At 38.6% G+C, this 24,578-nt stretch overlaps 1 protein-coding gene across 1 annotated transcript in view; it reads right to left on the bottom strand.

Moving 5' to 3' along the window:
* DCBLD2 (discoidin, CUB and LCCL domain containing 2) overlaps positions 1-24,578 on the bottom strand; it is a 61,304-nt gene that overhangs the window by 4,155 nt on the left and 32,571 nt on the right. The window contains exons 6-14 of the mRNA XM_074973487.1: positions 24,308-24,441; positions 22,512-22,552; positions 20,013-20,228; positions 16,828-16,952; positions 4,512-4,659; positions 3,941-4,066; positions 2,073-2,166; positions 1,429-1,478; positions 100-237 (exon numbers count right to left, since the gene is read on the bottom strand). Coding sequence (XP_074829588.1) covers positions 100-237; positions 1,429-1,478; positions 2,073-2,166; positions 3,941-4,066; positions 4,512-4,659; positions 16,828-16,952; positions 20,013-20,228; positions 22,512-22,552; positions 24,308-24,441 — 1,072 coding nt within the window. The remainder of the gene's footprint in view (positions 1-99; positions 238-1,428; positions 1,479-2,072; positions 2,167-3,940; positions 4,067-4,511; positions 4,660-16,827; positions 16,953-20,012; positions 20,229-22,511; positions 22,553-24,307; positions 24,442-24,578) is intronic.

Genomic DNA, 24,578 nt, shown 5'->3' on the forward strand with positions numbered 1-24,578 from the left:
CTCCAGCACAAATAGGAGATGAGGGGTAAAACCAGATTTCAGCTATAGCAAATGTATCCAGTATAAATCATTTCACACATTAAGCCAAAAAACAGGTACCTGCAGACTCAGTCTGTAAGATCGTTGGGACTTCTCTTGGTCTCAGGTGACTAACTTCACTGTTGCTATAGCGAACAGGGGTTTCTTCATGCTCTGCTGACTTGGCAGGGAGAAACTGCTTCATGCCTTTCCACCACCCTTCAAGATTTTAGAAATAAAAGATGTAAGAACTTACAACAATGTATAATAAAAAGTCAGCGGTAATTCATTCATGTAAGTTACTAAAGATGCTAAAAGTATCACACACCTTTCTTAGTCTCTGTGAAAACGGCTTGGCTTTGCCTTGCCGCACCCCCCCCATCCCCGGGAAATGAAAGGTCAACAAATTAGTTATCACTATTCACAGAACACCTAGAGCTTATAGGATACTTTACCAGACAATCATAAAACTACATTTAATACACTGTTGAAGTTACTGATGTCCAACAAATCTGTCTGACAAAAGGCAGGAGGCTCAGTAATAAGGCTTCCACTCCATTTTTAACTGATATCATTTCCAAAGCAACAGGGACAGAATGAAGAATCTAGCCCTGAATTTCTGTGTTACCACCATTGCTGGTCCTAGAACACAGATGTAAGCATTTCAGTAAATAAATTATTTTTAGGTTCAAAATACAGCATGGAAAATATTACAGAGGCCATTTGAATAGTTTTAAACACAAACTTCTTGTGTTGAACAGTGAGCATTCTTAGTGAATAAGGAGCCCTCTGTATTAGCACTCCTAAGCTATAGATTTTAACTCCACCCTTCCCTGCCCCTTAAAACAAGGTGGGTGTTTGTGTGTTAAACTGAGGATTTTCACAAGGTGAAAAATCACAAGAAGCTAATCAGATATAATATCATAGGCGTGGAAGGTTGAGAAAATCTCATGCACTTAAAAGAGCAATGGGGAAATAGAAAATAAAGTTGACAAGCATACTAAAGTGTTTTCAGTACTAAAAAATCCTACAAAAGTTCATCAATATTCAGAACTCTCAGGATATCTGATTACTGTATATAAAAATTATTGCTCAAAATGCGATTCCTTGTTCTGTTTCTCTTGTTTAAATGGAAAGATTCCAACCTTTCCTGTGTAGAATTTCAAGTCAGTATTACAAGATTCTGAGTGGAGGTCTAATAGTATACTTTGGGGGAAAAAAGTCTTCCTATTTTTGAAGCCAACGTACAGAAATAAAAGTTACAAGTCTGAATGGAAGAGGAATTCAGTACCACTGTGTTACAACAAGCTGGTAAAGATGAAGTTACAGATTGTTTAAAATGCATGTTTTAAACACTAATGCTCATTAAGGCTGGCACTGAGTCCAGAGACTTTGTCACCATTTTGTTACCTGCGCGATCCCAGTAAGGTAAGTCATATGTTCCTTCAGCTTTTTTCTTTCTGGAAAAAAATAAAAAATTGGACACATTTAGCTACCATATTCAAATGCAAAAACACATTAATACTGATTTAGCAAACATTTTGCTTCAGAAGAAAAATCCTGACAAGTTATAGCACTGAAATGTTTACAGACTAGTAATGATTTCTATTATAAATCCTGATAGCTGGTGGTCGTTGGAGGATATGAAGCTGCAACTTTCCAATTTCAGCACCTCCTCAACCAGCCAACATGAAAGGAGACCGCTGGGTCATGTATTAGGCTGGATCCCTTTGAATTGACTGGGGAGAGAAGGCCTTGACTATGCCCTTGGCTGTAGCTGGTGCTCAACGTTCAAAATATAATCCCCCACAAACTAGTGTCTCCCAAAATTTCAGGAAAGAACTCTGTAGAATACAGCAAACCTTCATAATGCTAGCCAATAAAATATGGAATCTTCAGAATGCAGAACATTTCCTCTTCATATATGAATGAACTAATAAATCCATTCTGGAAAGGGTTTAACTACAGTTTCCATACTTACATATGCAGTGTATTTCATACCTACACGTTAAATTAAAATACTTTACATGAGTGCTAATCATCCATTCATTTACCGGTTTCTCCAGTGCCATGCACACACTAAGATCAGAATGAGAGTAGTGAAGACCATCACCAATACTGGAACTAGGACTGCTGCCAGTGCCACATCTGAAATCCATTAAACAAAAGTGGTGTAGGTCAGAATAACTTTTTGCACATCCATTTTTAGTTCACAAGTTCTTTAGGGAAGACACCATAATTTTTTATGTTTGTACAGTGCCTAGCACAATGGGGTCCTGACCAGGCTGGCCTCTAGGTGCTACCTTAAATGTAAATGTTAAATAATAATAAATTTAACACCCAATTTTTCCACATATATGTACAATCAGTAGTTTTTCCAAGCTACTATATCAGAGTCAGAAGATTTCTTATTATTTGTATATGAAAAAACAGTTCAAATTACAATTTGCCTGAATATCAACCTAAAGAAAATTAGAACAGCACGGGAACACAGACTTCTGAACTTAGTACTTAAAATTGACTTGAAGGTGTCAACGACATTTAAGCAGTATTCGTATATCATTTGGCAGCAGCCTACTCTTTGGACTACTGTCCCAACTGCCCTTCATCACTGCCTGCACTTGTAGTGCTCTTTGACAATTTTCTGGGCTAAAAATCAATCAGAGTGATGAGGTTTCATACCAGCATGGATGCTCCATGGAAGAAATTAATGGCATTAATGTACAATATTAGAACTCATCACTTTTTGACAATAGGTAACAAAGGGCTCAAATTCAATAAGACAGACACTGATGTCTTTTTGGTGAACTCACTCAGATGGAAAGTTCAAATCTGGAATTTTTCTTTCTTGTGATCAGTGGCCTCGAATGAAGAGGTGTACCCAATTTCAAAATTCTAGCTCAAAAGGGCACCTGAATATTTAAGAATGCCCATACTGGGTCAGACCAATGATCCATCTAGCTTAGGATCCTGTCTTCCAGTGCCACATGCTTCAGAGGCAATGAACAGAAGAGAGCAATTATTGAGTGACCCATCCATCCGCTATCGTCCAGTCCCAGCTTCTAGCACTCAAAGGTTTACGGACGCCCAGAGCAGTCCCCCTGACCATCTTGGCAAATAGCCATCGATGGGCCCATCCTCCATGAACGTATCTAATTTTTTTTTTAACCCAATTACAGTTTTGGCCTTCACACCATTCCCTGGTGACGAGTTCCACAGGTTGCCTGTGTGTTGTGAGAAGAAGTACTTGATTTTGTTTTAAACCTGATGCCTATTAATTTCATTGGGTGACCTCTAGTTCTTGTGTTATGTGAAGGATTAAATAATACTTCCCTATTTATTTTCTCCACACCGTTCATGATTTTATAGACCTTTATCAAATCCTCCTTGGTCATCTCTTTTCTAAGCTGGAATGTCCCAGTCTTTTTAATCTTTCATATAGAAGCTGTTCCAAAGGATTTGTACATTTGCATATCTGAGGGCAGAATGTAGCTATAAATCGTTACCCATCATATGGGGCTCTACTGTAGTAATATAAATATTTCAAAAGGAAAAGTGAGTGTGATAGGATTTGTTATAGCAGGTATAAGTTCAGCGCACCATAAAGGGCAGAAAGTAAATCCAAAATAATTTACATTTAGATAAACTATGTTGGCATAAGAGAGACAAGCGGGTGAGGTAATATCTTTTATTGGACCAACTTCTGTTGAGATGAGCTTTCGAGCGACACAGAGGAAAAGTTCTGTGATGCTTGAAAGCTTGTCTCTCACCAAAAGAAGTTGGTCCAAAAAAAAGTAACACTTCGCACACCTTGTCTCTAATATCATGGGACCAACAACATTGCAAACACCAGTGAAAGATATGTTAACATAAGACCTATTACTACAGTTCTCAAACACTATCACCACTTAAGTGTTGATACCTTTGGTTACAGTTGGAGTCACAGTGGTGTTTTTGATCTCAGGAGCGGAGGTTGTTTTGTCAGTCTGCAGGGAGAAGTCGTTGCTACTTTGTGGTGGTGGTGGCATGGTAAGTTTTGGAGCCCGACCTGGATAAAGATATTTAGGAAAAAAGTTTACCCAATCATGGTGCTGGTTTAAGTTGAACAAGCTCCCTTCATATGAAAGAAAAATGTGGCCAGTTTACCAAAGGACTCATTCATTTTGTTCAGTCAGAAAAGGACATGAGCCCATGAAAAGTAAAAGCCAATTGCTAATATCTTTGATACAAGGAGCTTATCCATGGAGCACTTCAAGCAGGTATTTTCCAAGTTACATAAGTCTCAGAATATTTTGAGTGTCAATTAAACTAGAAAATAGTCCAGTGGACGTTATAGGAAGATGAGATTTTTCTGATCCTCCTCAAAAATATTTTAGAGAAAAAACATTTTGTCATGATTTCTGATGGAAAACAAAGCCAGAAGTTAAATTAGATGATATCTACAAACATATTCCAGTGTTTTACAGTGACTGAGGCATTTTTAATGGTCTTACCTATATTAAACTGACATCCTAGCAGTTCCACTTTCATTGCAATTTTCTGATGCCATTTTAATGGGTTAACCCTAACAAAACGTGCAATAATAGGTGGAATGAAATTATTGCGAACTTCCTGGTAATACTCAGTGTTTCCTTGAAATATCTAGAAAAAGAAAAAAAGACATTCAAACTGAATTATTAGCTCCTACAACGTATGCTATACCAATTCATTGCTAACTATGCCGTATTTAACAACTTCAATTAACCAAATAAGCAGTACACTGCATTGTGTAATTAGGACCTATTACCTGTTTCCCAGAACAGTGCTGCTGACAAGCTTCTCAAAGAGAAAGGGAGACTAATTGCAGAGAAGTATGAACCAGAACCAAAACCTCAACATCTTACCTCAAGAGTAGACAAGTAGAAATAACTTTAGTGCCCATCACCTACCTCATTTCCAGTACCATTGTCTCAGAATAAAATCTGCCAGGTATCATGACATTGCTCCATTGTCATTTTACGTATAACGCCTATGGCAAGAGTCTAATCTTACTGATAGATAATTATGCATCTTATATCCATCAGTCTTGTACTTAGACCTCAAATATGGCAGGCAGTTGCAACAACAGAATGCCAAAAAAAACTGTTGATGCCTTTATAATATTTTAGGTTGTCATGTGTATGGATAAAACCTCTACTGAATGGAATTCAAGACCTGCTCAAGTATGTAATCAACATTACACTCTAGTGCTTGTATGGTTGCAGTCTACAGAGGTTGTAAATCTTGATATGAAAACAAAAGGGACTCTGGAATTTTGAAAAACCCACAAAAAGACCCTTAGGAACAATTCCATATATTTGTTCAGGGTAAAAATAGTGGATTATTTTAGTCATGGAACTTTACAGGCCATGAATTATTTTCACATAGAAAATCAAACAAATGCCAGCTATTACATAGTTACTATCTGACCACCATCACTAAACCTGACACACACTAATGACTTAGAAAGACTACTCTGAATGTGTGCTGGAAAAAGAGAAACCAAATCCAGTGTCTCTGAAGGTACTGAACATGATCAGACAAATCTGACCAGAAATTCGGGGGCATGGGTTGGTTGGTCCATACTACAAGGAGGGGATGAGATCCCAATAGAAAGTTATTTCCCTCCTTCCCTTTGCAGTGTAAGCAGGAGGCGGCCTTGAAAAATACTGGTAACTAGACCCTCCTTGGTGAAAAAAAAAAAAAAATACCTGGGAGCCAAGGTCTATTTGAGCCTGCACTTCCCTGTTGGTATATTAATGGGATATATATGGCAATTTCAACTGACGCAGTCTATCATAAACAACCCTGAGAGAGCAAGCTTGATTAGGGTTGACAACTGAGTAATCCCGGGAATGGAGGCAACTTCCTCATATTGTCCAGAAATATCTAAAACAAAGACATGGAAACAATACTTTCCATAAGCCCGCTAGAGTCCCTACAGACATACTTTGTTCTATCGTTTTTAGAGGATCTGCTGACCCAGCCTGTCACGATCGTTTAGGTCAAGGGTAGGGTTTCAAACTTGATCTGCTATTCGATAGGCAGGCAGCACAGTTATCTGGACACAAACATACTGTGTTCTTATCAACCCGGGTTAGCCAGAAGGTGCACTCTGCGCCAGCTGTCATTTCTTTAGTGCCCGAATGAAGAGTGAATTACAACAATCAGCTCTAAGTTTACGAACATCTGATTACTGTGGCCAAGTTTGTGTCCCGCAGGATAGGGTATATTCTGATCAGCTAACAGTGGAAGAAAGTTTGTCTAGATGCTCTTTCTAGGATCAGTCCAGGGCAGCTATGTGGAGCATTATTTTGATGGAGATAGGGCAAGTGCCCCCTATAGTTCTTCAAAGTGTATTCTATCCACAAGCATAACCTCTGTCTTTCCCAGAAGCCTATCTCATCAAGGTTCTGAGATAGCTAGAGGATGACATCGTTTGCATTTGAATCAAGGGAAATGTTTCTACGTATTGTTTGCATTTTTTTTCTGCCAGCATTAGAGACGTGTTAGAGACATAAAGCAAAACTGAGATTAAAACCTTGTGGCACCTCAATGCACAAGGGCCTTCGTTACTGCAGCGTTAGTCTGTTACAACCTTCTAGATGCAGCCCCAACTCATGACTGGTATTTTTCATAATCCTCTATTAATCCAAAGGGTGGGAAGGAAAAGATAATGCTAGATCATCACATGGACTTTTAGCTCCATCTACAGGAAAAAGGCAGCAGACAGCTAATTTCCTATTGAAAGTCAAAACACCTGCCCTTTTACCATTAATAAATCAAGAAAGAAAACAAAAATTCCTACCAGTTCCTCCATTCTTCCTTTAATTAAGATTACTTATACAATATCACAAGTTTATCTACTGTAAATTGGATATGATTAACATAAGATCTCTAGTTCAGGAACTTATATGTCACTGAATATTTATGTAAAAGGATGGAGTGCGGTTTGTAGTGGATTAAAAAGTGCTTGAACAGAAGTCATTGCCAGCCTCCCACTGCAAGAGCACTTACCCCAAACTTCCTCATTCGCGCATTGCTCAGATATGCATATGCCAATACAATCTTTGCTTTTATACAAAAATCTAATCACAGAGAGAAAATTATGGTCCGGGTACAGTCATCTTATAATGCACAACAGAGTCTTATACACATATTCTGGTCAACTGCAAGTTTTGCACTTCTTTACATAGGACAGAAGAGAGTCTAGGTAAAGCCAAATCCCCTATAAAGCATAGCATTGTATTCTCTGCCAGACTATGGATCAACGCAAGCTCTTTGAGACAGGGACAGTCTTTTTGTTGTGTACCTAATAGGATGAGCTCCTGGTCTGTGAAGGGAGTTCCTACGCTAGTGGTTCTCAAATGAGTTTTTACTGTGGCCAAATGTGTGGCCACAGCATATTCACAGTGGCCACAGTTTTGAACGTTAAAATATTATACTAGCGATAATCTAGTCACTTGGTTATTTGAAAGAGTCATGGAAATAAAACAATACATCTTTTCAGTATAAAGAATAATATGTACTATTAATACCACAAGTTACACGGTTTTTACTAGCTATATTACTAACAATTTTTTAAAAAGTTTGTAACAAAACTATCTCACTTTTTTGTAGCCAAATAGTTGTAAATATGAACTTTTTTAATTTCAAAAGGTTCTTGAAAGGGAACTGATCATGACTCCTCTCTTCCAGTACTAGTCAGAGTGCAGCCTCTGGGTTTTTATCAGTAAGCTTGTTTCTGTATTTGCTCTTCACGAAATAAAGTGCCCTGAATGCACACTCATGTATAACAGTTGTTGGAAACATGTGTAGCATCACTACAGCCACATGCACAGGTTCTTTGAAGTGATCTGAATGCTTTGCACATCAAAACTTGTCAAGCTCTGACACACAGGGATCACAGAGAGGGCACTTCAGTTGTTCATTTCTATGGAATTCACAGAGGCAGCAGCCCTACTACAGTACAGTGAAATGCTGCTGCGCCCACCGTGGGCTTTGGTGGCTGCTGCAGGGAGCAGAGTAGTGGCGGCAGCAGGCAATTCGGGAAAAGAGCTCCAAGACGGCCACATTTGAGAATCACTGTCCTAGGCACTACAGTAATACAGATACAGTGAGAGACCTGTGCAGGTTAATTTTTAAAATGCACACTGTGATGTCTGCAATGGTGGAGTTATGACTGTATACTATCATAGCACCAGATGATATTATAGTGATAGGCAATATTAGAAATGTCTAAGATGCTTCCATGGCAGAAAAATAATGTGTTAAAAAAACATACAAAGGAATTACTCCTACTTCTGTAGATTCACACCCAGATCAGTGATTGTTATAGCACCATAAAGGAAGAGTTACAAAATGCAGCAACAAACACTGTGTATCACACATCTAGTTTTGGGTCCAAACAAGCAAGAATCTGAGCTGAAATTCTAATTTCAAATTTATGTCATATATAAGATTATAGATATCACATACTTCCACAACTAACACTAAGTTAAAACTAGGGCTTTCGATTAATCGCAGTTAACTCACGTGATTAACTCAAGAAAATCAATCACAATTAACAGCAGTTTTAATCGCACTGTTAAACGGTAGAATACCAATTGAAATTAAATATTTTTGGATGTTTTTCTACATTTTCAAATATGTTGATTTCAATTACAACACAAAATACAAAGTGTACAGTGCTCACTTTATATTATTTGTATTACAAATATTTGCACTGCAAAAATGATAACAAATAGTATTTTTCAATTCACCCCATGCAATACTGTAATTACAAATGTAGATTTTTGTTACGTACCTGCACTCAAAACCAAAATAATGTAAAAAACTTTAGAGCCTATAAGTCCACTCAGTCCTACTTCTTGTTCAGCCAATCGCTAAGACAAACAAGTTTGTTTACACTTACGGGAGAGAATGCTGCCCACTTCTTATTTACAATGTCATCTGAAAGTAAGAACAGGCGTTCGCATAGCATTTTTGTAGCCGGCATTGCAAGGTATTTACATGCCAGATATGCTAAACATTTGCATGCCTCTTCATGCTTTGGCCACGATTCCAGAAGACCTACTTTCATGCTGATGATGCTCATTAAAAAAATAATGTGTTAATTAAATTTGTGACTGCACTCCTTGGGGGAGAATAGTTATGTCTCCTGCTCTGTTTTACCCGCATTCTCCATATACTTCATGTTATAGCAGTCTTGGAACACTTTCACTGCAGATTTGACAAAACGCAAAGAAGGTACCAATGTAAAATTTCTAAAGATGGCTACAGCACTTCACTCAAAGTTTAAGAATCTGAAGTGCCTTCCAAAATCTGAGAGGTACGAGATGTGGAGCATGCTTCCAGAAGTCTTAAAAGAGCAACACTCTGATGCGGAAACTAGAGACCCTGAACCACCAAAAAAGAAAATCAACTTTCTGCTGGTGGCATCTGACTCAGATGATGAAAATGAACATGCGTCGGTGCGCTCTGCTTTGGATCGTTATCAAGCAGAACCCATCATCAGCATGGACACAAGCCCTCTGGAATGGTGGTCGAAGCACGAAGGGACATATGAATCTGGCACGTAAATAACTTGCGACACTGGCTACAACAGTGCCATGTGAATGCCTCTTCTCACTTTCAGGTGACACTGTAAATAAGAAGCAGGCAACATTATCTCCTGCAAACGTAAACAAACTTGTTTGTCTGAGCGATTGGCTGAACAAGTAGGACTGAGTGGACCTTGTAGGCTCTAAAGTTTTACATTCAAAAATAAAACAATGCAGTTATTTTTCGTACATAATTCTACATCAGTAAATTCAACTTTCATGATAGAGATTGCACTACAGTACTTGTATTAGGTGAATTGAAAACTACTATTTCTTTTGGTTTTTACAGTGCAAATATTTGTAATAAAAAATAAAGTGAGTGTTGTATACTTTGTATTGTGTTGTAACTGAAATCAATATATTTGAAAATGTAGGGAACATCCAAAAATATTTAAATAAATAGTATTCTCTTACTGTTTAACAGCGTGATTAATCATGATTAATTTTTTTTAATCATTTGACAGCCCTAGTGAAAACCTCTTAAAAGGTGGTTAAAATATATGATCTGGTTGTAAGTAAGTAGTGTTTTATTTTATTAGGTGAGGGAATAAAAGCAACAAAAATCTTCATGGACTTTCAGGGATTCATTTCCATGATTTTAGACTAGCATTACATACTTAGGGATTAAAGTATATTTTCTCAAGTTTGAAAACACTAACCAAACTAGAGGTGTAATTCAACTTTCTTTCTACTTTTACTTTCTGAAGGGACAGAAAGTCATTTCATTCACCAAAATATATAACATTAGTACATGGATAGCATGCTGTTAACAGAGGGTGGGTAGGTGGGGGGTTTGTGTGTGCGTGTGCGCATGCACAAAATTAAAGACATTCTCAGTATACCATACACCAGGCTCCAGAGTTTTATCAAAACATTCTTCAGAATGATAAGTGCATAAACGAGACACTGAAGCCTGCAAATATATTATGGGCCTCATTTGCTCAGAGTGTATGTTGGCAAAAGGAGTCTATTCCGTTTATTTTAAAATAATAGAAGCTAAAATATCCTACTGTTCAGACAGTGTGCTCTGTGCTGCACAGTTTAGAGGAAGTCGTGGTCCCCATCCCAAAATTCTTATAATCTAAACAGATCACAAGAACAGACTGAGAGACACAGAAGATGGCTCTAACTTAGGACTATTTTCTTTTTTAATAGTGTGCTGACAGTTCTTACTGACATAGGGTAGCATTTATGGGCCCCACAGAAGGAGAGCACTTTCAGGAGAAAGACAAATGAGTGGGCTGATGCCTAGTGCACAAAGATCTGTTCTCCTAACTACTCACTTGTATTCTTGTTTGTGCTATATGCCCGTTTCTATTGCTAGGATAATGTGATAGCAGCAATAGGAAAGAACGCTTTCTTCAATTTTCTAGACTGTTTAACAATGTAATGCTAATCAATAAACACTACTGAATGGAGCAAGATTGGTCTGCAACTGGCTAAACAGCTCTTTGCTCTTGGATTAAGACACCCAATTGCAAAAGGTGATTTTTATTTTTTTTTAAAACATGCCAAACAGTGGCCAAAATTTCCTAATGTGTATAGGGGTTCTGGGAACCCAATTTAACACCTTATTAGGCATAGATTTTCAGGCATGTGCTCAGCATTTTCTGAAAATTAATCTCTTTAAGCTCTCTCAAACTGGGCACCCAAGAATGGAAGCAACTAAAACAATTAGTTGCTTTTGATAATGTTAGCCAGTGTCTTCACTAAGATTAACAATGAACAGTATTGCTGCTCATTCACTGCTTCTTTCTATTTAGGTCAAATTTATGGTACCAAGCACTGAAGTAGTCTCTCAATCAGATTGGTCGTAAACTCAATTATTTTTTTAACATGAAAACACATATAAGGGAAGCAGAGATTTTTTTTTTTAAGATTAAAAATTAACTTCCATCTTCTCTTTGTATTCCTATCTGCCCCTGCTGTTTCCCCCACCCCTTCAGAAAGCAACAACAGGTTGACTTTCATCTTTCACTTTTCATTAATCACCACTTCAAATGCTTCCTTCTGATTTTTTCAGAATAAAAGGTTAGAAGCAGTAGCAGAAACACACTCCTAAAAGCCCTGGTTGCACCACCATTTTCTTCTCACAATTTCCCTTATAACTTGCAAGAGTTACAAAGCTACTAGCAAGAGTTTCAACAGTGCTCAACTCTTGACTTTTTAAACTTATTTTTAAAAATATAAATTGGAATAAAACCTCCAGATGTGTGCAGTATGCATATATTTAAGAATCAAAGGGAGAACATCCGCATATACGGGGCCACTGAAAAGCACAGCTGTATAGAAAGTGATCTAGGAGCAAAGGAAAGTATACTACAGTATAACTATAGATTTCTTTTTGCTCCCATTATTTAAATATACTTTTTCATCACAACTGGCGGATTTTGGTTAAGTACATTACTACAAATGTATTTTTAAATATTTCTTCTTTTATTTAAGACTTCATTTTATTAACCACAACTGAATTTCAAGCTACATATTGCGTTCTACTTCAAGAATTTGCAGGTGGTCACTACACTAGAGACAAAAACACATAGTTCAAATACTCTGTAGAAAAGGCTAATATCTAAGTATAAAAATCGAAAACCTTTCTATTCTCAGGCAGGAGAGTGATCCAATTAAACATCTTTGACAATCATAAAGTCTAATTATCAGGCTAAAGAGTGAAGATTTTACCTTAAAGGCCAGAAGAGGGCAGTCAAAGCTAGAATTAAAATCAATGGCTGATTCCGTTTCTTCTCTGGCTGCCCAAGGCTCACTCACAGTTCCTAGTCAGTTTTCCTGTGTAGCTTCAGCAGGCAGGACCAGTCCTGTCAGTCACCAGGGAGTGTCTTACTCCCCCCTCCAGAAGACTTCCCAGTGTGACTGTTTCCAAGCTATCCTAAGAATTCTGATGCACAAAATAAAAGTAATGAAGACACCTTTTCCTATGTTTCAACTGTCAACAGAAGACTTCCCATCACAATATGGGTTAGAATTGCAAGATGAAAGGTAACAAGAAATGCCAGCACATTAGTAATTGCAATCTTGTCCAGTTTCTCAACCAGGTGTCCCAATTTGAATCCATTCCTGGTTTAACTCCAGGCTAATGATAAGAGCTCTTCTTGGGAGCAATTTGCAATAGCGTGAAGGTGAACATGGGAGAGAAGGAATAAGAATCTTTGAAGTGGATGCACATTCAAGCTCTTCAAATCCAGGATAACTCTGATCCCTTGTGACTGCGTAGGATGAAGAAGAATGTGGAATTGGTCCCTGAGTATCTCTCCAGTCTTGTACTGGTTCAACGACCGGCAAAGTGGGACAGCAACCTCCCAAATCATATGGATATACTTTATCAGAAACTGGAAATAAGAAAAGGGGGTTGGACGGAGGAGGCAGGAATTAGCTGCAAGGGATCTGAATTCTATTACAGAACCTTTATCAACTACTTCTGTCGCCCACTGATCCAAAGAGGTGGCAGGCTACTGGCTGACATTGGAGAAGCATGACTCCCTTCAGATGGGTACAGGAGAGAAGGGAAGTATTTTTGTTGTGCAGGGTGAATATCTGGAGAAAATACTTCTGGGACTTTTCCTGCAGGATCTGTTCCAATACCCTCTCCATCAAGTTACTGTCTCATCAGCAGAAGTTAGATGAAGAACAACCTCAAAAGGACTGTCTGTTCCTAACTGAAGGTTTGTAAATCTTTCCTCTGGTATCTTGCCAATGGCAGGATTTTCTCATCCTAATCTTTGACTTCTAGGACACTGCTTTGTCTAAGCATTCAAAGCACTCAAAAATAAACTGCTCAGTAAAGAAACCATCAAGTCTTTGGATGGCTGCCTTCCATTGTACAGTCCCCAAATGCCTTATTATTGTGCTCCTGGATAGCCACAAAGCAAATGGAACAAGGCACATATCTTATATGAATGCTGCTCCGAGAGAGCAATTTTATGTAGCAGTTGATTTCAGGTCCTTAGGCCCAGCCAGGTATCTTCTGAGAGGAAACCCATATAGGCCAAAATAGCAAACAAAGCATGTAGCAGCAGCAGAAGAGAAGACGCTCAAGTCCTGCAGATGTGGCCACAGAACCAGGAGGTCTCTTGCCTGTGATCACTGAGCTCTTTGGATAGGACATTGCCTTCTGAAAGGATGACTGATTCTCAGGGTTAGCAATGGCTGAGTAAACCCTTTGTGAGGGCAGCAGTCTGACTTCAACTCTGAGGCTTTGTTAAATTTGAGCCATTTCAGAGTTCTGATTAAACCTGTTTGGTAGTCCTCACTCTGCTTTTAAATATTTTCCAGGACTGGATCAAGAGTTCCACTTTGGAAACTTAAGGAAAGTACATCTTTGTTGACTCACTATCCTGTGTTTAACCCTGAAACCACGTGCGTACCAATATAGGAGCGGATATTTGGCAGGAGAGAAAGTGAAGAGAGAAGACAAGCCATTCCTGGGATTCTTCCTTTGAATCAAAACCTGAGGCAGGCAAGTTGTCTGGAAGAGGAAATTCTCAGATGAGTGAGTCCTCAGGTGACCTCAGTACATGTCTCTTTCTTGTCTTTGGCTTCTCATTACCAGAGCTATAGATTTAATCCTTTATGAGATGGAAGGATCAGTGAGATTGGCTAGCTCCAAGAGGTTCAGATCTACGTCCAATTTCTGTCAGCCATATTCTTGTAGAGGCTAGGCAGGGTAGGACGAAGACTGCCTTTGCTTCCTCTCATAGGTTGCAGGAACACTTTCATCTCCTCCAAGAGGATGGAGTCCGAAGCAGAAGGGGTCAATGTCACCTTATTTGAAATTCCCTCTGAGTGATATACTTGACCTTTGCTTGCCTTCTCCTGAATAAAAGCCCATGTCCAGAGGGGAAGAGGAGGCTCTCAGGACCAGCTCAGATGGTAGGCTATCCTACACTAGCCATAGTGATGATTGAGATGGAGGATGACAAAACGGTTCAGTTGTCCAAGACGGGAAGCAATCATTGGATAAATTCTGCAGCAGGGTATCTCTAGGGTGACTAGGGAGTTTAAAATCAGCAGTGGTGAGCTACTTACCCCAGGGCTGGCTGAAAACACTGGCGGCCATTTGGGTGTGACTGTTCAGTGACTGGACAGGCTTTTCTGCTCTGGAGCAGAGTTCAGCTAAGCAGCCCCTAATCTGCCAGTGGCATCCAGGAGACTGTCTGACGAAGCCTTAGGTGCAGGAAGAGGCATCTGGAGCAGCACTGGAGCTGGTTGCTGTCACGTTCGCAGATGTACAACTAAACCTGGTAACGAGGACACCATTATTTATACCAATGGTGGTGCTGCTCTCACAACTGTTGAAACCTCTTGATTAGGCCTTCCTGTTTGGCTACTGCTGGGAACTCAGGCTGCCAGGTTCCTCACTTCAGGTGAGCAACTGGAATGTCACTTCTGCTGGTACTGGAAGGAAGCGTACAAGAGCACACTCACTGGGAAGGGCTCCTCCTAGATACGGAAATGACAGGATCTCTCTGCCAGGAATGTTTGCAGGGGATCTGTCCATTTAAGGCCTCTTGGTCTCTGGCTCTGCTTGAAGCCAGGGGGGTTGGGGAGACCACAAGATACTGCACACTGGAACAGAAATGTTCTCAACTAGGAGAAATAAAAGAATTCTAGTGTGGTTACAGAGTTATTCCTCGAAGTGCTTCCTATGTTCTTATGTTAAGAGACAGAGGGAACCAGGAAATTTTCTAGAAGGGTGAACCAAGCTCCTTTCGGATGATTGACAAGTCTGGTCCTACCTCCTGAAGCAGCAAGTGTTGGAACGGCAAGCCTGGATATGAGAAAAAAACAACTGAATATTGCTAACTTTTGGTTTTAAAAAGTTTGGCCACCGTCTCCTCTAACATTTCTTGGAATATTATTTCATTACATGAACATTTTGGGAAAGAAAAAAAGAGAGCAATCCCACTCAAAAGTATAACACCAGTAATACAAAGAGACAAAGTAGGACAATCTCATTATGAAATACTCCTAAGCCTGATGTTAAAGTTATTAGTTTCAGAGTGGTAGCCGAGTTAGTCTCTATCAGTAAAAAGAATGAAGAGTACTTGTGGCATCTTAATAAAGTTATTAGTGTAATTTTAAAGACTATGCTTAACAGAGTAGCAATGGGACAGTTTGTTGGTTGTTCAGCTGCATGAGAGAGCATCTTTTTCCCCAAGAAAAGTATTGGCATATTCAGTCAAATGATCAGACTTCCCACATACGGTTGGATTCTTTATAATTTTGCCTGTGTATGGAAAAGAGCACGGCAAATTAACATAACTTAACATTTAAAAAACCCGTATTCACCTTAGGGTCTATCCTAGGGTCTAGAAAAGGCACTTTATTGGATTCTAGACACCTACTGAAACCCGTCAGGTAACCTATACTGTACCTAAAAATTTGCAGCAAAATAAACCAAAAACTCGTTCCAGTACGGTCAGCAGAAATTTTGCCATTATTTTAACAGAATCCAAATTTAGACCACTGAGAAGAATTAAGGAGAGAGAATTAGTCTTATCTAATTGTTGTTACCTATCACCATTCAAGTGATACCTTTAAAGTTTTTTAGTGCCATATATGTCATGTGTTTAATAATCTTACATTTTTAATATGGATTTATTTTGAAGTGACATATTACAATAACTCATTCTGAATGAGAACTTTTAAAAATGAAATGTTTATTATGGAATTTAATTAGTTAAATGTCATGAGGAAAAAAAAGAGTGTGCGCTAATATTTTTGTGAAAATAGGGGGGGAGATGAACAGAAACAGCGTAGAGAAAGGAGAAATCCCAATACTACGCTATCTCTCTGGTCTAGGTTACTAAAGATGAAGAAAAATCTATTTGGGGGGAAAAGTCTAGATATTCTGAAGGGAATACAATATAGGAAGTCAATCTAAAGGTGATAATGGGAGTTTTCCAATTGAGAGCTTTGCTCCCTATATCACTTCTGTAATTCAGATCTTTACTGGATATTTGTATATTTTCCACATCTCATGAACGTTGATATTTGTATGAATTCAAATTTAATTTTGCTTATATGCTATTCTTGGGCCAAGGATCAAAACTGTAATTTACCATGCTGTGAAGAAAAATCACTTGGTAATTTTCCTCATTATGCCTGGTCATATATACAATATCTAAACACTCATCTGTGACTATATCTAGAAAATCTCTACTAAGTTTACCTTATCCTGATCAACACCAGGTTCTCTGTATACTGTCCATTTCTGTGCATCATCACTGTATAGAATTCGGTAGGCAGAGATGTAATAGTAGTACTCTGCTATGGTGGATCCAGTAGTTATAATGCCTGTGAATATGAAGGTTGCTATTTACATAAATGCCAAATGTCTCTCTTTGAAAAATGTTTATGTCAATGTTTTCATGCAATGATTTACAATATGAAGCATATACCCAGGATATGGCAACTTTAGGTAGAGGAATCAAACATAGGTTCGCCTCTGTCAGTTAATATTTTAAAGGTTTTCCTCTGAAATCATCAGGATCTATAACTTCCTCATCTGGTGACTGTCTCCTTATAATTATTTGAAATTACTTTTCTGAAAACATCCTTAACGTTTTTTTTCTTTGCATTTTTTGATGGGGCATCAGGCTGCTGCATTTGGCCTTGTGTTCTGGATTTACAAAGACAAAATCAAAGCCTGGTTTTGGATTCACAGGCTATATATAAGCAGCATTGAAAGACCACAAGCTTTCTTAGGCAGGTACTTACAGTATTATAATAGTCTAAGAAAGGTTTTTTATAGAAAGCATTAATACCGGCATGAAATTAAAGGAAAAGTAGAGATCAAAACTGTGAATCACAGCCAGAGAGAAGATGGAATGAAGAGAACAGAAGTTTGTTGTATGGAACTTGATGAACCAGTACAGCCACTGGCAGTGAGACTATTAGCCTGGATTACAAAGACCATTCCTAAGAGGGCGGTGGGACTGAACTGACCACTTAAAAGGGGATGGTTTAGGATTGTCTTCTTGAAGTATAGGTGTTGGAGAACATAACGATTCCCACCTAAACTAATTCATTTTTGGCATGAGGCAGATTGCAAACACACACAATAAGGAAAAGGTGAAACAACTTTGAAGAATTAATGCAGAAGAGGAAATAGAGGTGAATGCAACCTGTCATGCAATGGTCGCCCTACAGTTGGGTTTACATGCCAGGGACATCCCCAGACCCTGACCAAGACAGACACCACAAGCCAGTATTCCAACTCTCTGCTACTTCACACAAAACACATGCTGCCATCCACTGAAGCACATGGCCATGATTTGACCTAAAGCTCTTAGCTTCTGTGTTCTGGACAGAGCAAGTATAGTGTACCTCCGAGGTACCCTGTCCTCTACTTTCTGAGGAACATACCCACTTCCACAAATAGAAAGCAGCGTGTCCATGGTGGAATTGAGAAAATAGCAGATACAACTCTCTCTAGATTAATATTTACTACAGATACTAAGGCACAAGCAGCCTTTCTGAACAGAATTAGGGAAGAACTCTTCTCAGAGATGGGTGGCTGATTTAATCAACATGAATTAATCCTTTTTCTCCCTGGAAATTCTAAGAACAGATGGAATAACAGCAATAGAAAAAAAGCCAGCTATATTATATATACAGGGGGAGACACAGTGATCACAATGGCAAAGTCATGAAAAACCTCTGAATTAAGGCACGAAGAGTGGCAGGGGTTCCATTTCCCAGCACACACGAATTGTTATCTCAATGTAAGATGGTTTGATAGTTATCAGTCCCTTCATGCAACAGTTGCCACCTGACTGATCCAAACTCCACTGCTGTTCAATATGCAGTGAAACTGCAAAAACACTTATTGTATTACTGAATTAATAGTTATCTAGAACCAACTGTCACACACATCCCACTCATCAAAGCTTCAATCCAGGAAAGCACTAAGCATTTGCTTAACTTTATGACATGAGTAGTCCACCTGACTATTCATAAAAGTTAAGCTTGCACATAGCTGCTCTGTGGGATCACAGCCCAAATAGCTTAGTGAAAATATGGAGGAAATTACAAAGCAGGAAAAAAACCACCAGAAAACAGGTTAAAAATAAATTAGCATTGCCATTCCTGCCATCTATATTAAAAAAATTAAATATTTTTGAAGCACACAGCAATGAATTCAATGAGACATGTGAATGTTGAAAGAGCACATGCACGGACATTAGTAACACGCACAGAACATGCAAGAATAAAAGATGGTTACTTTCTCCTTCTGTGGTCACATACCCCACTCTACTAAAATGAAAGTGTATGTTTACTGCAAGGTCTGTCCAAAGAAAAGGCAGCTTTCTAATCTAAATACAACAATTAGGGGAAAGTGACAACAGGCCATATGGTATGAAGAGAAAAGAGAAAGGGAAACAGTTGTTGGGAGAACATCTAGAAAGGACATTGATTCAGTTTGGTGATTTTCCTGGGTTTTTTTGGTTCTGTTTACATACTTTTAATATAATGAGGCATGAGTGACAGCAGCTAGAGTTCAGGTTAATGGGAGATGGCAAGGTGAAACTCGTGAGTTTTGAACTAGAAGGATATCACTTTATGCACAGGAAAATGGTTAGAGATGATGAGATGACAGATGGGAATGCACAGGGCCAGTAAAGGGCTTTCAACACGCACACAAGAAAGCATCAGAACAACATGAGGCATGAGTCTTGGAATCCATCATTTTTCAAATTAAGAATGATTATAAGCAGAAGTATAACCCTGCAGTTTTTGTAGTTATTGTGTCAAGGAAAAACCTTATCACAGGAAGGTCACTTGATATAAAATCTAACTACTTAATCAGAAAACGGGACTACGAAAAGAATGCAGACTAACAGATATCACTTTAGACCCTGTTACACAAACAAAAAAAGGAAGATTAAGATGTGGATACCACTAAAAGACTGAAGTCAGCAGTCAAAAATTAGTTTGTAAGTATTATGTAAAACTGGAACTCCTTCTTTGGGTAATCCTCTTCAAAGAATGTGAACTGCCACATTAAAGAGAATTAACATGGATAAACAAGAAAGCCAGAAAAGCCTTGTGGATCCAAGAGGACAATCAGCAGAAACAGGACAAGGCTGAAAAACCAATATAAGGTGGGAATCAGTTACACAAAACTTGTTGGAAAGATCCTATGCCAAACCACCCCCTAGAGTGGTGCCTAACTTGTCCACCTGTAATTCTAGAATTTATTGGGTATGCCAAGACCATGGAAATATCATTGCTCTGATCAGTCAAATGCCAGCTGCTGATCTATAACCCCAGATTCAAACTGCATCAGTTATTAACCTACTCTACTCCTACCTTTCCAAATACAATTTTAAAAGCCATCTCAGATCTGCTTACCTGTTATTCTCTTTTCTTTATTCAGGTCTATTTGTAACCACTGATACCCATCAGTGGTAAAAGCAGCCCAAGGAGGTCCAGGCCTTTTCAATCTGGCTCTTTCAGGAGTCCAGATGTTTGCCTGACCTGTTTCGTCAGGCCATTCTAGACTTGATGATGCAGTAATCTGAGAATCAGGGATTACTCCAGATTCCATTCCCAGTGTCCCATAGCAACCTGAACAACATAAGAGATGAGGACTCAGATGCAAAATCAAAAGTTACACAATCAAATTTTCTTGCTCTGAATTCTCCCTTACTAAATTAAAGTTATATTGTGTAATATAATCACAGCACATCAAGGTTGGAAGGGACTTCAGGAGGTCATCTAAGTTCAACCCCCTGCTCAAAGCAGGACCAATCCCCAATTTTTGCCCCAAATCCCTAAATGGCCCCCTCAAGGATTGAACTCTCAATCCTGGGTTTAGCAGGCCAATGCTCAAACCACTGAGCTATCCCTCCCCTCATTGTTTTTTGCAAGTCTGATGCACCATGGCAAACTATCTACCTCAATGTCTAAAAATTTACAAAGTAAATTCAAATTGGAAAACTATAAACAAAGGGTAATGATAAAAAGCAACATATTCAGTTACAGAAGAGTTGTTTAGTGCTGAGGTTCTCAAACTGTGGTCTTTGAGCTCCATTCAGGTGGTCCGCGGATAGTTCCCTCTAAGGTGCATGACTGGGCAGCCACACACGAGAGAATGAAAGGCCACCTACCTAATTAGTGGAGCCGCGCAGGCGTGGCTCCACTAATTAGGTGCTTGGACCCTGGAGAAGACGCACATATAAGGTGAGGTGTTGGCCTTGGGGGGGAACAAGGGGTAGGTGGGAGGGGCAGTGTGGTGAGAAGAGGGGCTGGGGGGGAATTTGGGATGTGCAGGGCTGCAGTGGCCAGAGAAAGAGGCGACATTCCCCAGCTCCAGGGCTGTGGCTGCTGGGGAGAGACGGCCCTCCTTCCCAGCTCCAGCTCTGTGGCTGGGGAGAGACCCCCCCCTCCTTCCCAGCCCCAGCGCAGGGGCTGCTGCGGTGGGGGAGAGAGGGCACATCCATCACATTAGAAAGGTAAGACTACTGATATTAAAATATGAGTTGTGTGCTTTTATTTGTAGAACAAAAAAAGTTAATTATTATTAAGTTGTGTTTTATATAGTGCTTTTTCCGAAGTACTTTACAATAGTTAGCTAACCGTACAAACAACATTTGGAAAGATCATTACGTGGTCCACCCAGACCCTCAGCAATTTTCAAGTGGTCGGTGAAAAAAAGAGTTTGAGAACCACTGCTCTAGTGGGCTGCTGAGCAACATCAGTCTGACACTAATCACTTAATTAATGGAGTTAGATCAGGAGGTAAATAGTACATCAATGAAATTTACAGAGGAAACTAAATTGGGAGGTGTTACAAATATCAATAAGGACAAAGAAATAATTAAAAAGTGACCTACAGAAAAGTTATATTCAGTTTGGAAAACAACAGCTAATGTATCTTGGAGAAAATAAGCTGGAAGAGATATTGGACGGAAGGGTAAAACATGGAAAGCCGTAATGCTCTGAAAGATAGACGACTAATTATACTGCTCAGCAACTGAATGAGAGTTTTCAATGCAATGCACCAACAAAAAGGATCAATGAAATTTGTGGCTTTATGTGCAGAGGCATTCATATTGGCATAATAAGGATGTGACAGTTTCTTGGTAAGGCTCTGGCAAGAGAGAATCTGGATTGGCATGTTACATTCAGTTCTGGGCATCTCAATACCAGAAAGATAAGAACATAGAATACAAATTAAGCGGCTTGAGAGTTATATTTTTTAAAACTCAGTTTACACTCAGCAAGAGGCAACTTTAAGGATGAAGTAAAACAGAACAGAGAAATAGAATGTAAAAAACTGCTACAAATATAGATTGACTGAGCAAATACTAACCTTGCCACTTTTCAGAATACACTTATAATAATTTTATTCTTATATTTTAAACTATATTAAGAAAGCAACAAATAGGTAAAAGAACATCTCTTTCTGTAGCAGGGCAAAAAAACCTTCTTGAATATTGACATATGGGAAAAGATTTAAAGGGCCAAATAATTATAACTTGGCTAAACAATAACTTTGGAGGCTGGAGGGAACACATTTTTAAATGTCTCAAACCTAGAAATGGAGAGATTTAATTTAGGAACGAGTAAGTAGAAATATGTCTCAGAGCAACTGAATTAAATTAAAGGGTCTCATTAAATTAGGCAAAAGTATCGATACCAACGATACTCAGCATTTATTTGTATACTCCAAGTCCTCAAACTCCGACCAATCCTCACAATAATCCAGTGAAAACACAAAGATCTAAAATGTACTACTGTATTTGATTAACACGATAAAAAAAAATGTCAGTTGCAAGCACAACAGGTCTATTTTTTAAAAAACGTATCCCAAAAATCAATATGCAGTACGTAGAATGATATGCTTACCACTAGTCTTAAACGTGAAGAGACTTGCAGATAATAGTCCTCTGCAAAAAACAAAAAGAAAGCTATTTTTGTGGCCATCACTGGAACATTTAAGACAAACTGTTCTCAAATTTATTTTTCCTCTACTACTGCATCCCACCAGGAACCTATTCACACCCAAATATTTTTTCTATTGAAGTAGCACCTGTTACCACCACTATGGATAATGGTTTCAGCACTGTCAGTATGAGCACCTTTGCTTCAGGCTAAAACCTGGCCTAGAAAGTACCACCTAGTTTAAATAATTTCAAATGTAAAATAAAAGTATAAAAGTGCAGCTAATGATATATCTAGACGTAGAGCAAATTAAAAAGATTTGGCTATCTAAATGATGAAGCTGAACAAGAAAACAATGGTCAACTCCCTCCACCCAAACCCTCTCTCATTTACCGGGGTTTTGTCACACCAGAAGGCGGCTCTAAATCAAGAGGACCACCACATTACTCTCAATTTGCATTGTGCAATATCCTTTTTCCAAGTACCAAATGTCCAGGCACAACAACAACACTTGAAACATTAACAGATCAAACTGAACCTAAGCTCAGTTCTACAAGTTCTAATATTTCAAAGAGCACTGCAGCACTGATGCTTCAAATTTAGACAAATACCAACAGCCCAGTTCAGTTTTTGATCTTCTGACAATACGTAATCCTTTAATACTCAAAGTCCTGCAGACTCCATAACACAGTATGTTGGTGCTTCAGAAGAAAACATGACTATGAATCCATTAAAAAAAATAAAATCTATTTCAGTGCTCATTCAGGTCCTGTCTAAACTAACTTTTTTCTAAAAATTTCCCACTGTGACCAACACTGGTTCAGCTCCACTGGTATTTGCGATGTTGGGAGCCCTAGTGTAGAACAGACACTGGCATTTACACCCTACCAATTAGACTTGCTCTGAAGAAATTTACATGATACAGTATTCAAAATGCCAGGAGCAGCCAGCAGTCTTTCTCCATTAGGGCTCCCAACATTGCGGTCATCAACGAGGCTGAACAGCAGGTTAGCAATGGCAAAAAATTTTCAGAAAATTTCCCAAATGTTGATGGGGGTCTCAAAACAGACAATGATCTACTTGTCCAAAGACATACCACAATGGATTTCAGATTGGTCTGAGCGGTCAGCCTTGAAAAACAGGTTTCAAGTAAACTAAGAGCAGCCACCTGCTCTTTCCTCAGTGTCTCAATCAGCAATAGGACATGCTATAGCATCAGCTGTTGAGATTCAAACTGAAGATTTACACTGAAATAGGTAAGAATTTTTTTAAAAAACCTTCCCTGGCTATTTTTTTAAAATGGAAAAGGAAAAAAAATAAACTATCCCACTGTAGGAAAACTGAACTAAGAATTACAAAAATGATATAGTTTTATTATATACATGAATGACAACAAACTACAAAGTAGCAGCCACGACCAGCATATATTCAATCAAATTATTATTTAAAAGAAAAACTATTAGGAGTTTATGGTTGTGCCACATATTTTTGAAGGTAGTTTCCCTAGTTTTGCAATGAAGTCTTAATTTTCACTTATGGCCTAGATATTACAATAATTTGGACAGGAAATCATATGCACCACAAAAATGAGTACAGTATAAGAACCTACTTAGAATAGAATCTACCATTGCTATGGATGGGTAACTCCACTGGTTTACAGTTTTCCCTTGATACAACTGATGATCACAGATTGATTTACATCTCCTATTACCAAGAGGTTAGCATTAAATATATGAAAACAACAGAGCAAATATACTTACACTTTTGAGGTGACGTTGTTAGCCAAAGAGCTTTCATAATATGGAATGCCTTTGCTGATTACAACATTGATTTGGCCACCCAGAATATTGGACACCACTCCTGCATGCACACCAGCCATGCAAAGTGACGAGGACTTTGAAGAAAACAGAAAATAATGTTCATATTTTTTTTCCCAAACTGTTTCAGAATGTTTATGCCATAAAGAAACTGTTATTATTTAATTGTCTCCCCACAGGCACCATTCATTTTTGAATTTACAAGAAATGAAAT

The sequence above is a fragment of the Natator depressus genome, chromosome 1 (genome assembly GCF_965152275.1).
Source record: "Natator depressus isolate rNatDep1 chromosome 1, rNatDep2.hap1, whole genome shotgun sequence".
NCBI lineage: Eukaryota > Metazoa > Chordata > Testudines > Cheloniidae > Natator > Natator depressus.